General features: G+C 55.3%; 1 protein-coding gene across 1 annotated transcript; it reads right to left on the bottom strand.

The window, feature by feature from the left end:
- Window positions 1–1,585: 1,585 nt before the first annotated feature.
- On the bottom strand, window positions 1,586–12,875 carry CCDC124 (coiled-coil domain containing 124). Its single transcript, XM_512503.8, has 5 exons — window positions 12,535–12,875; window positions 9,000–9,169; window positions 2,754–2,943; window positions 2,224–2,338; window positions 1,586–2,062 (listed from the first exon to the last, which is right to left on the bottom strand). The coding sequence occupies exons 2-5, from the start codon at window positions 9,156–9,158 to the stop codon at window positions 1,855–1,857; spliced, it is 672 nt and encodes a 223-aa protein (XP_512503.1). The 5' UTR covers window positions 9,159–9,169; window positions 12,535–12,875; the 3' UTR covers window positions 1,586–1,854.
- Window positions 12,876–15,606: the final 2,731 nt, after the last annotated feature.

Here is a 15,606-nt window from a genome sequence, read left to right as displayed (position 1 = left end):
GCCGCCATGCCCGTCTAACTTTTTGTATTTTTAGTGGAGATGGGGTTTCACCATGTTTCCCAGGCTAGTGTCGAACTCCTGAGCTCAGGTGACCCACCCGCCTTGGCCTCCCAAAGTGCTGGGATTACAGGCCTGAGCCACCGCGCCCAGCAGGACGGTGTTCTTGGTGGAGGGATCAAGCCTTCTGTGTTGGAGGGTCTCAGAAGCCAAGAGTAAGGAGGCTGGAAGTACTGAGCTGAGAGGGTAATGGGGAGTCAGGGGACAGCCCTATGGGCATAGGAAGTGGGTGTCACCTGGGCAAGAGTCATAGCAGTGGCCTGGTAAGTCCTTCAACCCTACCCTCTACCCTTGTGCCTCAGTTCCCCCCACTGTTATGGATGACCTTGGACAGCAGGGCTGTCCAAGGCCAGGCACACAGTGGGGACTTGATGGCCATTTCCTGCACCGGGGGCTGCTCCAACCTCTACCCGAGCCCACTGGGTAAGTGCTGCAGATGATCTGACCACTGCAACTTTTTTTGTTGTTGTTGCCAGTCTTGCTCTGTTGCCCAGGTTGGAGTGCAGTGCTGTGATCTTGACTCTCTGCAGCCTCTGCCTCCTGGGTTCAAGCGGTTCTAGTGCTTCAGCCTCCCCAGTAGCTGGGATTATAAGCATGTGTCACCACACCCAGCTAATTTTTGTATTTTTAGTAGAGACGGGGTTTCACCATGTTGGCCAGGCTTGTCTCGAACTCCTGACCTTAGGTGATCCGCCCACCTTGGCCTCCCAAAGTGCTGGGATTACAGGAATGAGCCACCGCACCCGGCCCTGACCACTGCAGCTTCTGGGGGCACCTCCATCCCCTGCCGCCCTCATGAGTCCAAGCAATTTGCTCAGCCCACACAGCCTCATAGGCCCATCTCCCAGCTGCCCTTCCTCTATTCTTCCGGGCTGGCTAAGTTCTAGGAAGCCAGAACTAGGTTCAAATCCCACTCCACCCTTCCCAGATGTGCAGTCTCTGACGGGACGCTTGCTCACACCCACTCCGATCCACCTGCTCACTGCAGCCTCCAGGCCTTTCCTGGCCCAGTGCCTTCCTCCTCCCTCTGCAATGAGATCTGACTCATCCCCCACTAAGGAAGAAATCCTCCACTGGGAAGCCTGCCCAGGATTCAGCACAGAAGGATTTGGCCCAGATGCCTCCCCTGTAGGAATAACAGCAGAGCAGCCAGCATTTCCTGACCCCAAACACAGCATGGTACCCCCAATCAAGTCCTAGGGCCCACCCTGAACTGGAATCTCAGAAGGCAGACAGGCTGCAGCTCTTCTCTGGCTCTGCCCCTGAAGTATGGCCAGCGCCTCCACCTCCAACTCTCTGAGCTTGTGCAGGAGACAGTGGAGCAGGTGCCTCACTGGACAAGTGGCACAGCCAAGGAGGGGTGCTGGCAGGAGCCGATGAAGCACAGCTGGCAGCAGGAAGGAGCGCGCTGTTGGGGGCTCTTGTCTTTTCTAGCTATGATCCCAGTGCGGTTCACAGCAGGTCCCCAAAGCTGTTCCTTCTCCCCATTCTCGCCCGCCTCTCCCCACCCACTCACTTAGGCTTCAAGTGCCTCACCGCAGCCTTGCCGCCACCTTTATTGGGCACTCAGCCCTGAGGCTCTACACACACGCGCCGGGGGATGGGAGGGGATGGGGTGTCACTCGGGGCAGGACCCTCTGGCGGGAGGACGGGTGGCTGGTGATAAGAGCATGGCCCCGGGGCCCGGCGCCTTGGCCCCCGGAACGCTCTGTGACCCTCGCAGCTGACCTGGCCTAAGGGCGTGCAGAGTCGTGACCTGGACCACCCGTGGGTGAACTGGCTCCCCAAGTTCTGGGCTCACTTGGGGGCATTGAAGGGCACGGCCCGCTGGTTCATGGGGTTGTCAGGAGAGCGGAGCCACTCCTTCTTGAGCAGCTGTTTCAGCTGCGACAGCCGCATGTTGGGGTTCTCTTGTTTGAGCCGCGGCAGCTGGGCTTCCTCAAAGGCTGTGAAGGCTGCCCGCATGCGTCTTTCTGGGTGCCGGTCGGCCGCCTCCTCCGCCACGCTGGGGGTGGACATGAGCGTCAGGGGGCCTTGGGCGCAGCCTTACCCCGAAAAGCCCGGCCCCGCCCCCGGTAGCCCCGCCCCCGGTAGCCCCGCCCCCGGTAGCCCCGCCCCCGATGACCAGCTCCACCCCTGGGAAAGCCCCAGGCCCCGCCCCGTTACCTGAGCACTGCAATGGCGTCCTCGATGGTGCGCGCCTCCACGCTGCCCTCCTCCAGCACGCGGCGGTTCACGTTCTCCTCCAGCGGCACCTCCAGATGGCTCTTGGCTTTCTCGGCTGGGCGGGTGGGTGGGTGACAGAGACAGAGAGAGATAAGCAAAGATGCACAGTTCCAAGGAGATGAGATAGAGACTGGCAAGAGAAGCTAGGGGCGGGAGGAAGGCGGGAGAGATGATGGGGGATGGAATCGCGACTTCAGCTGATAAGCCTTCTTGGGACAGGTCCCACCCTCCCGGCGCCCAGTTCTCTGCCTTACTTTCCGGCAGCCCTGCAAACAAGAGGACCCCGGGGGGCACAAGCCCTGAGGATGTCTGCTCACGGCCAGGCCTACCAGGAGGCGGCCTACCCACCCACCCTGCACCACGTGGAGCCCCGGCAGCTTCTCTGGGGGCCAGGAGGGGGCTAATGGACTCAAGGTCCACTGCCTCTGCAGTGGGCAAAAGTGCAGCTCCAGAGCGGGATGCCGCCCGACCTGTGTCCGGGGCCTCCCTGAGCTGATGGTCTCGGCGCAGCGTGTCCTCGATCTGGGCCCGGGTGACCTTGCTGGACGTGGCCACCCGCGGCGCCTTGCCGCCCTTGAGCTTGGAGTCTTCCTCCTCCAGTAGGCGCTGCGTCTCCTTCTTACGTTCCAGCTGGTCGAGGCGCCGCTTCTCCTTCTCCTCCTGCGGGGGCAGCGTGCATGGTCAGGCAGAAGACCCCACACCCCCGCGCCACCCACTAGCCTGGGGTTCGAGTTTTCATCTCAGCCAACGAGGATTTAGGCTCTGTGCTGGGTGCAGGGGACATGCCAGGAACAAGATAGGTCCCGGTGCTGCCCTGGGCGGGGGATGTGAGACCAACAGGGGAACCTTGGACAGGGCGGGTGGGTGGCTCTTGAAGAAGTGAGGCTCCTAGGTCCGAAGAGGGCCGGCCAAGGGGGAGAGCTGGGGAACAGGAGCGTCCTTAGCAGCAGGGGTACCAGTGCAAAGGCGCCGAGGCAGGAGCCATTTGTTGTAACAGGAACAGCTTGGAGGCTGGAGTGGGAGTGAAGCGGGAGGGGGAAGAGGCCGGGAGGGAGACGGCTGGGCCATGCGGAGCCTCTGGGGGCCAGGGAGGGGTTCATGTTGGATTCTAAGAGCCGTGGGAGGCCTGGACCCGTTTCAGGCTAGGGCAGGGGCTCTGCCCTTATGAGTCGGGCAGCACTGTCCACGTTTCCCTGCCGTGGGTCACTGAGGCTGAAACTGATTCCACATCGGCCGCCCAGGGAAGCCCTGATGCTGGCTGGATGAGGGACATCTGGGCTATGGGACTTGCCCTTGCCCTGGCCTGCACGGACCCCAGGGGGCCGAGCGAGGCCACGGTTTATATACAGTGCTGCTGGAAGCTCAGGGCAGTACTCTGCCCACTGCCTGGCACTCCTGCAGGGCCCTGGTCTCAGACACCCCTGCCTGCCCCCTCACTGCCTGAGACTCCACCATCTGACTCTCACACCTTCAGCCTTCCCAGGGACGATCCCCACACCTGCAGTGTCCCCCTGGGACACTACCACTGCATCTCCAGATAGATTTGACAGAAGGGAATGTCGCAGAATAGGGGTGGACGCACCTAAGGACACTGCCAGGGCCTGACCCCCACCCCCACCTGCACAGCAGGAAAGTGGAGGGGGCGGTTAAAGTCAAGGCTGTTGGAGTGCACAAACTGTGCTCCCATTGCTGTGCTGAGGAGCCTCAGTTTCCCCCTCGGTCAGAGGCAACGTCCCGAGGCTCCCCGACTGATGCGTGTCACACACACATTCTGCCTCAGACAAGGTCTCTCTCAGTCGCCCAGGCTGGAGTGCAGTGGTGCGATCTCGGCTCACTGCAACCTCTGCCTCCCGAGTTCAAGCAATTCTCATGCCTCAGCCTCCCAAATAGCTGGGACTGCAGGTGCCCACCACCACGCCTGGCTAATCTTTTGTAATTTTAGTAGAGACGGGGTTTCACCATGTTGCCCAGGCTGGTCTCGAACTCCTGACCTCAAGTGATCTGCCTGCCTTGGCCTCCCAAAGTGCTGGGATTGCAGGTGTGAGCCACTGTGCCTGGCCAATGCATGATGTTTGAAGTGAGGAGAGGTATCACTGGTGGGGGACTGACCAGGAGGGGTATGAGGGAAACTCACGGGGGCTGAGAATATTCTAGAGAGCAGGGGTTGACAAACTATAGCCAACTAGCCAACTGCCTTCTTTGGTAAAGGTTTTTTGTGTTTTTTTCATTCGTTTGTTTTTTCGAGACGGAATCTTGCTCTGTCACCCAGGATGGAGTGCAGTGGCGCCATCTCGGCTCACTGCAAGCTCCTCCTCCAGGGTTCATGCCATTCTCCTGCCTCAGCCTCCTGAGTAGCTGGGACTACAGGTGCCTGCCACCATGCCCAGCTAATTTTTTGTATTTTTAGTGGAGATGGGGTTTCACCGTGTTAGCCAGGATGGTCTCGATCTCCTGACCTTGTGATCCGCCCGCCTCGGCCTCCCAAAGTGCTGGGATTACAGGAATGAGTTACCGCGCCCAGCCTTTTTTTTTTTTTTTTTTTTTTTTAGGCGGAATCTTGCACTGTCGCCCAGGCTGGAGTACAGTGGTGCAACCTCTGCCTCCCAGGTTCAACCGATTCTCCTGCCTCAGCCTCCGGAGTAGCTGGGATTACGCACGCCCGCCACCACGCCTGGCTAATTTTTTGTATTTTTAGTAGAAATGGGGTTTCACTATGTTGGCCAGGCTGGTCTCGAATGACTGACCTTGTAATCCACCTGCCTTGGCCTCCCAAAGTGTTGGGATTACAGGTGTGAGCCACCATGCCCGGCCCCTTTGGTAAAGTTTTATGGGCACGCAGCCACACCTATTTGCTAACCTACTGTCAGTGGTGGCCTTCGTGCTCAATGATAGGGTCTAGTGGCTTCCTGTCTGGCCCTAAGTGAAGTCTAAGCTATTCACCACCTGGCCCCAATTGCCTGTCCAACCCCCTCCATACCTTGTCCCGGATGCATGCAATACAGGTGTGCTCAGAGGTACATGCTTTCTGACCCACACTCCTAGGACAGGCATGCTTTGCTGTCCCTTAATCAAATCTCTTAACAGGCCAGAGGCGGTGGCTCACGCATGTAATTCCAGCACTTTGGGAGGCCGAGGTGGGCGGATCACTTGAGGTAAGGAGTTGGAGACCAGCCTGGCCAACATGGTGAAACCCCATCTCTACTAAAAATACAAAAATTATCCAGGCATGGTGCCATGCCTGTAATCCCAGCTACTTGGGAGGCTGAAGCAAAAGAATCGCTTGGACCTAGGAGGCGGAGGTTGCAGTGAACTGAGATCACGCCACTGTACTCCAGCCTGGGCAACAGAGACTGTCTAAAAAAAAAAAAAAAAAGGCCAGGTGCGGTGGCTCACACCTGTAATCCCAGCACTTTGGGAGGCCGAGGTGGACGGATCACTTGGGGCCAGGAGTTTTAGACCAGCCTGACCAACATGGTGAAACCCCATCTCTACTAAAAATGCAAAAATTAGCCTGGCATGGTGGTGCACACCTGTAATCCCAGCTACTCGGGAGGCTGAGGCAGGAGAGTTGTTTGAACTTGGGAGGCAGAGGTTGCAGTGAGCCGAGGTCGCGCCACTGCACTCCAGCCTGTGCGACAGAGTGAAACTCTGCTTCAAAAAAAAAAGCCTCTTAACAAACGAGAAGGTGCCAGTCTGGCTCCAGCTCTTCCTCATAGCCACGTGATCTGGGCTTTCTGCCTTCTCTGCCTCAATTTCCTCATCCAGAGGATGGGGCCAACCCCAGTGGCCAAGACGCAGGCCACAGGGAGGACTAGGCCAATGATCCTGACACTATGGGCGGAAAGGTCTCTGGATTCTGTCTGGATACTGGATCTTTTTGTTTTATTTTATTATTTTTTTGAGATGGACTCTTGCTTTGTCACCCAGACTGGAGTGCAGTGGCGCGATCCCGGCTCACTGCAACCTCCACCTCTCAGGTACAAGTGATTCTTGTGCCTCAGCCTCCTGAGTTGCTGGGACTACAGGTGCGCGCCACCACGCCCAGCTAATTTTTTTATTTTTAGTAGAGATGGGGTTTCACCATGTTGGCCAGGATGGTCTCGAACTCCTGACCTCAGGTGATCCGCCTGCCTCGGCCTCCCAAAGTCCTGGGATGACAGGCGTGAGCCACCGCACCCGGATGGATACTGCATCTTTGACAGACATTGTTTTTCCTTTTGAGTTTTCAACTTTCCTATAGTGTCAAAATTTTGATGATCCCCCAACCCCCAAACTATAAATATCTCCATGGACCCAGTGCAGCAGGGTGGGTAGGGGTGGGGCTGGAAGAAAGCCAGGGACATTGAATGTGTGCTAAAAACAAGGCAGGAGCTACCCTTCACAGAAAGACAATGGGAGGCCAGGCGCAGTGGCTCATGCCTGTAATCCCAGCACTTTGGGAGGCTGAGGTGGGAGGACTGTTTGAGCCCAGGAGTTTGAGACCAACTTGGGCAACACAGTGAGATGACCCCCACCCCCTACACAAAATACAAACAATAGCTGGGCGTGGTGGTGCACGCCTGTAGTCCCAGCTACTTGGGAGGCTGAGGCAGGAGGCTTGCTTGAGTTCGGGAAGTCAAGACTGCATTGAGCTGTGATCCTGCCACTGCACTCCAGTCTGGGTGACAGAGCAAGACCGTCTTTAAAAAAAAAAAAAAAAAAAAAGATGACGGGTAAAACAGGTGGGAATGTCCAGATTCCCCCCAAGAACTGGGCATGTTGTCAGGATAGCAGCCCCTAAGCTGGGGGGTTGCCTAGAGGGCCAGTGTCTCAGCTACCCAGGGTGTGGAAACCAGGAGCTGTGGCTAGCATGGGTCACTGGCGCCACCTACTGGGCCAAGCAGGTCAGCATCAGCCCTAAACCACAACCCAGACACCAATGAAGCATGGTGCTTGGCCCTGGGCTTTTTGATCCATCTTGAGTCACAGTCTCATTCTGTTGCCCAGGCTGGAGTACAGTAGCACGATTATAGCTTACTGCAGCCCTGAACTCCCAGGCTCAAGTGATCCTCTCACCTCAGCCTCCCAAGTAGCTGGGACCACAGGCACACACTACCATGCATGGCTAATTTGTACATGTTTTGTGGAGATGGGGTCTTGCTATGTTGCCCAGGCTGGCCTCGAGCTCCTGGCCTCAAGCAATCCTCTCACCTCAGCCTCCCAAAGTACTGAGATTACAGGCATGAGCTACCACGCCAAACCACGGCTTTTAAAAAATAAACACCTGGGCCGGGCACATTGGCTCAGGACTGTGATCTCAGCACTTTGGGAGGCCAAGGCAGGCGGATCACCTGAGGTTGGGAGTTCGAGACCAGCCTGACCAACCTGGAGAAACCCCGTCTCTACTAAAAATGCAAAATTAGCTGGGCATGGTGGCACATGCCCGTAATTCCAGCTACTCAGGAGGCTGAGGCAGGAGAATCACTTGAACCCAGGAGGCAAAGGTTGCGGTGAGCTGAGATCGCGCCATTGCACTCCAGCCTGGGCAATAGAGGGAGACTCCGTCTCAACAACAACAACAAAAATAAAATAAACACCTAGAAGAACCTGTGGACCTGGGTCAACAGGTTGGAAATGGGGGCCTGATCACAGCGTTTCTCAGCCTCAGCACTGCTGACATCTGGGGCTGGCTCATTCTTTGCTGTGGGGGCGTCCTGTGCATTCTAGAGTGTCAGCATCTCTGGTCTCCACCTTCTAGATGCCAGCAACACCCCCTCTCCCCGAGTTATGACAACCAAACACATCTCCAGGTGTTGCCAAGCGTCCTCAGGGGCAGAGTAGCTCCACGGTGAGAATGACCATCTAGCCCAACCCTAACATTACTCAAAGGAGAGAAACGTCCACAGAGAGCAATGACAGCCTCACTGTCCACAGACAAGCAAGATTGTGCCACCCCAGGCCCTTTCCACACACCATTTCCTCTGCCTCCCTGCCCTCTGCCATCTCCAGTGCCTCCTGGCATTTTGCTTTTTGTTTTCCGAGACAGTGTCTCACTCTGTTGCCCAGGTTGGAGTGCAACGGCACAATCTCAGCTCATTGCAACCTCCGCCTCCCGGGTTCAAGCAATTCTCCTGCCTCAGCCTCCCGAGTAGCTGGGATTACAGGAGCCTGCCACCATGCCTGGCTAATTTTTGTATTTTGAGTAGAGTCAGGGTTTCACCATTTTGGCCAGGCTGGTCTTGAGCTCCTGACCTCAGGTGATATGCCCACCTCGGCCTCCCAAAGTGCTGGGATTACAGGTATGAGGCACTCTGCCCAGCCTCTTTTTTTTTTTTTTTTTTTTGAGATGGAATCTCACTCTGTTGCCCATGCTGGAGTGCAGCGGGGAGACCTCGGCTCACTGCAACCTGCGCCTCCCAGTTGAAGCAATTCTGCTTCAGCCTCCAGAGTAGCTGGGACTGTAAGTGTGCGCCACCACGCAGTTAATTTTTGTATTTTTAGTAGAGACGGGGTTTCAACATGTTGGCCAGGCTGATCTTGAACTCCTGACCCCAGGTGATCTGCCTGCCTCGGCCTCCCAAAGTACTGGGATGACAGGCGTGAGCGACAGTGCCTGGACCCTCCTGGCCTTTCAGACCAAAGCTCAGAGGGCCCTCTCGCTATTCACCCACATTGACATAAGGACCACTGGCCTTGGCCACAGGGCACGCGGGCCGCGGGACTCGGAGTGCACGCACCTTGCGCTGCTCCTTCCTCATGACGTGTTTGTCGTCGTCCTTCCAGTAGGCATCCTCCAGCTCCTTCTGCTTCTTGGCATCAGCGGCCGCCTTGGCCTCTGCCCTCCGTGCCCGGGCCGCTGCCGACTTGGTGTTCTCACCCTGGAACTTCTTGGGCATCCCTCAGCAGGCTGCGGGAAGAGGATGGGGATGGGGGAGCAGGGGCCGGAGGGGACATCGGCACTCAGCACCCCCAGAATCACACTTGGGCAGCCAGGACCCTCTTGGGGCCTCCGTGGCCTTCTCTGTATAAAACAAGGGCTTTGGACTTAGCGCTCTCCTTATAAAAGTTTATTAAGGCAAAATTCACATCATGACACCAAATGAGCTCATTTAGGCCAGGTCTGGTGGCTCACACCCGTAATCCCAGCACTTTGGGAGGCCGAGGCGGGTGGATCACTTGCAGTCAGGAGTTCGAGACTAGCCTGGCCAACACGGCAAAACCCCATCTCCACTAAAAATACAAAAATTAGCTGGGCATGCTGGTGTGCACCCGTATTCCCAGCCAGTCAGGAGGCTGAGGCAGGAGAATCGCTTGAACCCGGGAGGTGGAGGTTGAAGTGAGCCAAGATCGTGCCACTGCACTCCAGCCTGGGCGACAGAGTGAGACTCCATCTCAATGAAAGGAAAAAGAATCAATTTAAAGGTGTACAATTCCAGCCAGGCACGGTGGCTCACGCCTGTAATCCTAGCACTTTGGGAGGCCAAGGTGGGCGGATCACCTGAGGTCAGGAGTTCAAAACCAGTCTAGTCAACATGGTGAAACCCCGTGTCAACTAAAAATAAATAAAAATTGCTGGGTGTGGTGGCGGACGCCTTTAATCCCAGCTACTCAGGAGGCTGAGGCAGGAAAGCCGCTTGAACCTGGGAGGCAGAGGTTGCAGTGAGCTGAGATCGTGCAACTGCACTCCAGCCTAGGCGGCAGAGTGAGACTCACTCTCAAAAAAAAAACAAAAAGCTGGGTGTGGTGGCACATGCCTATAATCCCAGCTACTCGGGAGGCTGAGGCAGGAGAATCACTTGAACCCGGGAGGCGGAGGTTGCAATGAGCTGAGATCACACCACTGCACTCCAGCCTAGGCGACAGAGCGAGACTCCATCTCAAAAAAAAAAAAAGGTGTACAATTCAGTGTTTAAGTATATTCACAGCGTTGTGCAAATACCACCTCTGTCTAGTTCCAGAACACTTGCACCCCCCAAAAAGAGGCCACATCACCATCAGCAGTCACTCCCTATTCCTCTTCCCCTAGCCCCTGGTAACCACCAATCTGCTTTCTGTCTCTGTGGCTTTCCCTGTTCTGGACATTTCAGTCCATATCAATGGAATCACAGGCCGGGTGCGATCGCTCACGTTTGTAATCCCCGTGCTTCGGGAGGCTGAGGCAGGAGGATTGCTTGAGGCCAGGAGTTCAAGACCAGCCTGGGCAACATAGCAAGAGTCCATCTCTACAAAATAAAAAATAATTAGGCACAGTGGCTTGTGCCTGTAGTTCCAGCTACTTAGGAGGCTGAGGTGGAAGGATCGCCTGAGCGTAGGAGGCTGAGGCCACAGTGAGCTATGATTGTGCCACTGCACTCCAGCCTGGGCAACAGAACAAGACCCTGTCTCTTAAAAGAAAAAAAAAAAAAAAAAAGGAAACAAGGAAACAAGGCACCAATACATAGATGATACAATGTGGTTGAACCTCAACAACACAATACTAAGTGAAAGAAGCCAGACACAAAAGGCCACACAGTGTGAGAGTACATTTATTTATTTATTTTGGAGACAGGGTCTCACTCTGTCGCCCAGGCTGGAGTGCAGTGGCGAAATCTCGGCTTACTGCAGCCTTGACCTCCTGGGCTCAAGTGATCCTCCCACCTGAGCCTCCTAAGTAGCTGGGACTATAGGTGCAGGCCACCATGCCTAGCTTTTTTTTTTTTTAAGGCAGGGTCTGACTATGTTGCCCAGGCTGGCCTTGAACTCCTGGGCTCAAGTGATCCTCCCGCCTCGGCCTTCTGAAGTGCTGGGATTACAGGCCTGAGCCACTGTGCCTGGCCCTTCGTTCCTTTTTATGGCTGAATATTCCTCCACTGCATGGATACGCCACATTTTGTTTATCCATTGTCCACAGCTAGACATTTGGGCTGTTTCCACATTGGGGCTTTTTTTGTTTTGAGACAGAGTTTTGCCCTTTCACCCAGGCTGGAATGCAGTGGCACAATCTCGGCTCACTGCAACCTCCACCCACCCGGTTCAAGCAATTCTCCTGTTTCAGCCTCCCAGGCAGCTAGGATTACAGGCACCTGCCACCACGCCCGGCTAATTTTTGTATTTTTATAGAGATGGGATTTCACCATGTTGGCATGTGCCACCATGCCTATCTGATTTTTGTATTTTTAGTAGAGACGGGGTTTCACTATGTTGGCCAGGCTGGTCTCAAACTCTTGACCTCAAGTGATCCGCTTGCCTCGGCCTCTCAAAGTGCCTGGATTACAGGTGTGAGCCACAGTGCCTGGCAATTTCTGCTGTTTAAGCCACCCAGTCTGTGGTATTAGTTATGACAGCCCAAGCTGGAAATACAGACACTTTTCTCTGTGTGGTAAACACTCACTCACTTGCACACACGTCATTCAACAAATATGTACTGGGCACCTAATACGTGTGCGATGCTGGGGAAAGAGGTGGCACAAATGAGCTTTCTGCCTGCATGGGACTCCCAGAGAAGAGCCAACACATGCAATCAGAGTCCTAATAAGGACACGCAGGGCGCTGGGGAAGCCCGGAGAAGGCTTCTGATCCAGCCTGGGTCAAAGGGCTTCCTAAAGGAGACATCTAAGGAAAAGTCTGAATGAGTGGGGGAGAGCGCAGCCTGCACGCGGGATGCAGGAGGTAGGCTGGAAAAGGGGGCGACTTGTATTCCAGGGAGATGGGAAGGTGTGGAGGGCGTTAGAGCCGGGAGGCCCAATCTATGGGTCACACAAGCCCTCTGAGGTTAGTGAGGAGGTGGACTCCCCAGATGGCAGGAGCTGGGAGCCCAGGCGGGACCCAAGGAGTGGCTCAGGCTGGGCGAGGGGCACACTTAGAAGCGAATCAAGACCCATGGGGATTAAGACCCCACGGATGTGAAGGCAAAATAACAGAATACAAAATTCAACAATGCCTCCTCCAAGCAGCCCTCCCGGCTATCCCTTTTGAAGTCCCCCACCACTAATCCCCCTACAAGAGCCCGGGGGCGTCCGCGCCCAACTCTGTCCCTCTCGAGACCAGAAGCTGCCTAGGGGCAGTCCGGGGCCAGGTGGCCTGGAACATGCTGTCGCGTCGGGCTTCAGTCGTCTAGTCTGGAAATGGGCATCGCCCCCAACTAGGTGCGGTTCAGACTGGACGCCGGAAGTGCTCCCGCCTCCCAGCACCCCTCCTCCAGCCTTCCCAGGGGATGGTCCCAGGCCAAGCAGCCCCCGCCCCGCGCCTCTGCTCCCCCAACCCGGGTTCCGCCCGCGCCGCAGACGCTCCTACCTTCTTACCCCAGCGCCGGCCCGGTCGCGCCTCCGTGACGTCATCATGGGGCCTGCGCGCTGAGCTCCTGGCGGCGCGCACTCATTGCGCCTCGGTACCGCCGCCATTTTGGTAAAGAAAAAGATGGCTGGGCCTCGGACCCAAGCCAGGGTAGTCAGCCACTTCTTTGTCTCTTCAAAAAGAGGACACTTAATACGCCCTCATTCCCTACGCTCATTTAATATGTTGATGAACCAGGAGGGGCGGGCAGAGGCGAAAATCTAGAACATTGCCTTTACCAAGATGGCCGATGCCCGGATGAAAGATGGCAGCTGCGACTACACACGTGGTCCGGCGGCTTCAGCCTGGAGCGGCCCGGCCGCCAGAGCGCGCCCGCGGTCCATGAGGGGAGGTGGACCCAGTATAGCCCTGAGGAAGCCTCTCCGTAACTCTTCGCAATCCCTTAGCGCTTTAAAAGTGCTTTCCTAGTCCTGAGTCTCTGCGTCCCACTGGTGACGCTGGGGCGGGGCTAGGAGAGGGGAGATAAATGGGGCAGAGAAATTAACACACACCGCGCAGTCCAGGTGGGGAAACCGAGGCTCAGAGAGACCAGGAATTGAGTTTGGCCAAAATGTAACCGCGAGTACGCTCATAACCGCGAGTAGGCTCAAATTCCGTCTCTTGCTCCTGCCAGTGCCTCTTCCTGGATTGCTGACCTGCTCCCCACTTCTGCAATATTATTTATTAATTTTATTTAGAAATTAGGTTCAAGGCGCCAATTTGTCTTAGGCACTATACTTTAGATTTTCTGTATTTACTACTTCTCGGTGTCCTCAACAGTAAAAATGGCAGTATTAGGGGTCTAAGGTTACACTGGTCCTGACTGTGGAGAGGGAAAAGCAAATGCTTTGGGGGCAGTTCAGGTAGGAGTAGTTGACCACAGAGTCCATTCCCTAAAAGGCATCCCCCCAGCGACCTTGCTGGGACCTAAATCCCAGTGCGCGATGCACCTGCCCTGCTCTAACGCCTCCCCTGGGTTCCCATTGTCCCGCAAGACTCCTCCCACCTCCCACCCCATCTCCCTTGGCTTCCCTCATCCTCCCATTAGCTCTCTGCTCAGGTCGCACCAGCCCCCTTCTTACAAATTGCCAGGCGCAGTCTTGCCTCAGGGAGTTCCCCCAGGAATTTCCCAGGTTTTTCCGTGGCCAATTCCTTCCCTTCAGGCATGAGACAGAAAGGTCTCTGGTTGCAGGGGGCTTAAAGTCGGAAAATCACATGAAAGATTATTATCCTGGCTGGTCGCAGTGGCTTATGCCTGTGACCCCAACCCTTTGGAAGGCTAAGGTGGGAGGATCGCTTGAGGCCAGGTGTTTGAAAGCAGCCTGGGCAACATTATGAGACCCCATCTCGACAGAAGATAAAAACATTAGCTGGGCGTGGTGGCATGCTCATCCTCCCATTCAAGAGAATCACTTGAGCCCAGAAGTTGGAGGGTGCAGTGAGGTATGATAGCGCCACTGCACTCCAGCCAGCCTGGGTGAAGGAACCTCTCTTAAAAAATGCTAATAAAGGCCAGGCATGGTGGCTCACGCCTGTAATCCTAGCACTTTGGGAGGCCGAGCCAGGCAGATCACCTGAGGTCAGGAGTTTGAGACCAGTCTGACCAACATGGTGAAACCCTGTTTCTACTAAAAACACAAAAATTAGCTGGGCGTGGTGGCACATGCCTGTAATCCCAGCTACCTGGGAGGCTGAGGCAGGAGAATCACTTGACCCCAGGAGGCAGAGATTGCAATGAGCCGAGATCGTGCCATTGCACTCCAGCCTGGGCTACAGAGTGCAACTCCATCTCAAAATAAATAAATAAATAAATAATAATAAAGGCCAGGCGTGGTGACTCATAGCTGTAATCCCAGCACTTCAGGAGACTGAGGCGGGCAGATCACTTGGTGAGGAGTTCAAGACCAGCCTGGCTAACATGGTGAAACCCCATCTAAAAATTACCCAGGCGCGGTGGCATGCGCCTGTAATCCCAGCTACTTGGGAGGCTGAGGCAGGAGAATCGCTTGAACCTGGGAGGCGGAGGTTGCAGTGAGCTGAGATCACGCCACTGCACTGCAGCCTGGGTGACAGAGTAAGACTCTGTCTCAAAAGTAGTAATAATAATAATAACAATAAAATAATAATCGTAATTGTGACTAAAAGATGTGCCTGGGATTGAAATAGGGTTGTGGAGGCCCACAGCCTGGGTGATCAAAGAGGGCTTCTCAGAGGTGGTGGCATTTAAGGAGAGCTCTGAAGCTTGAGAAGGAAAGAGCTGAGTGAAAAAGAGAGGGAAAGTTGTTCTGGGCAGAGGGAACAGTATATGCAAAGGTGAGGAGGTGAATATAAAGTGAGGAAGAAAAAAGTAGCCCTGGACCACAGTCAGCTAGCAGTTGGCCTGGCAGTCACAGCTAAGCTGTAGAGTTTTTTGTTTGACCAAACCAATTTCACGGAATGTCCACATCAGACAGGGACACTCAGACCAGTGACACTTGGCCATAGAAAAACAAAACCCTTCCGTAATCGAGTCTTAGCACAGGTGAATACAAGAGCATTGTCCAAACCACAAAAATGGCCAAACCTCCCCATCTCCTGGCCAAAGGGCGTGACTGCTAGTTTTCGCCAATTCCCAGCAGGTTCCCCTGCCTTCTAGGTAAAAAGATTATTAAAGGCCCGGCGCGGTGGCTCACGCCTGTAATCCCAGCACTTTGGGAGGCCAAGGCAGGCAGATCACGAGGTCAGGAGATCGAGACCATCCTGGCTAACATGGTGAAACCCCATCTCTACTAAAAATACAAAAAATTAGCCGGGTGTGGTGGCGGGCGCCTGTAGTCCCAGCTGCTCAGGAGGCTGAGGCAGGAGAATGGCGTGAACCCGGGAGGCAGAGCTTGCAGTGAGCGGAGATCACACCACTGTACTCCAGCCTGGGGGACAGAGCAAGACTCCATCTCAAAAAAAAAAAAGAGATTATTAAAATACTTAGAGAATTGTCCCCACTAGCTGTTTGCATACAATCCAGGGCAGAATCCCACTCCCTTGAACTCTCCTCGA

This window comes from Pan troglodytes, chromosome 20 (assembly GCF_028858775.2).
Source record: "Pan troglodytes isolate AG18354 chromosome 20, NHGRI_mPanTro3-v2.0_pri, whole genome shotgun sequence".
Taxonomy (NCBI): Eukaryota; Metazoa; Chordata; class Mammalia; order Primates; family Hominidae; genus Pan; species Pan troglodytes.
Note: the sequence above shows the minus strand (reverse complement) of the source record. Positions and strands in the feature narration are given on the sequence as shown.

Coding starts and splice junctions, on each gene's coding strand:
- CCDC124 (XM_512503.8), bottom strand. CDS start 9,158: ATGCCCAAGAAGTTCCAGGGTGAGAACACCAAGTCGGCAGCGGCCCGG. Junction 2,339..2,753: donor CAGGGAGGCCCCGGACACAG/GTCGGGCGGCAT, acceptor CCACCCGCCCAG/CCGAGAAAGCCAAGAGCCAT. Junction 2,063..2,223: donor GACGCCATTGCAGTGCTCAG/GTAACGGGGCGG, acceptor GTCCACCCCCAG/CGTGGCGGAGGAGGCGGCCG.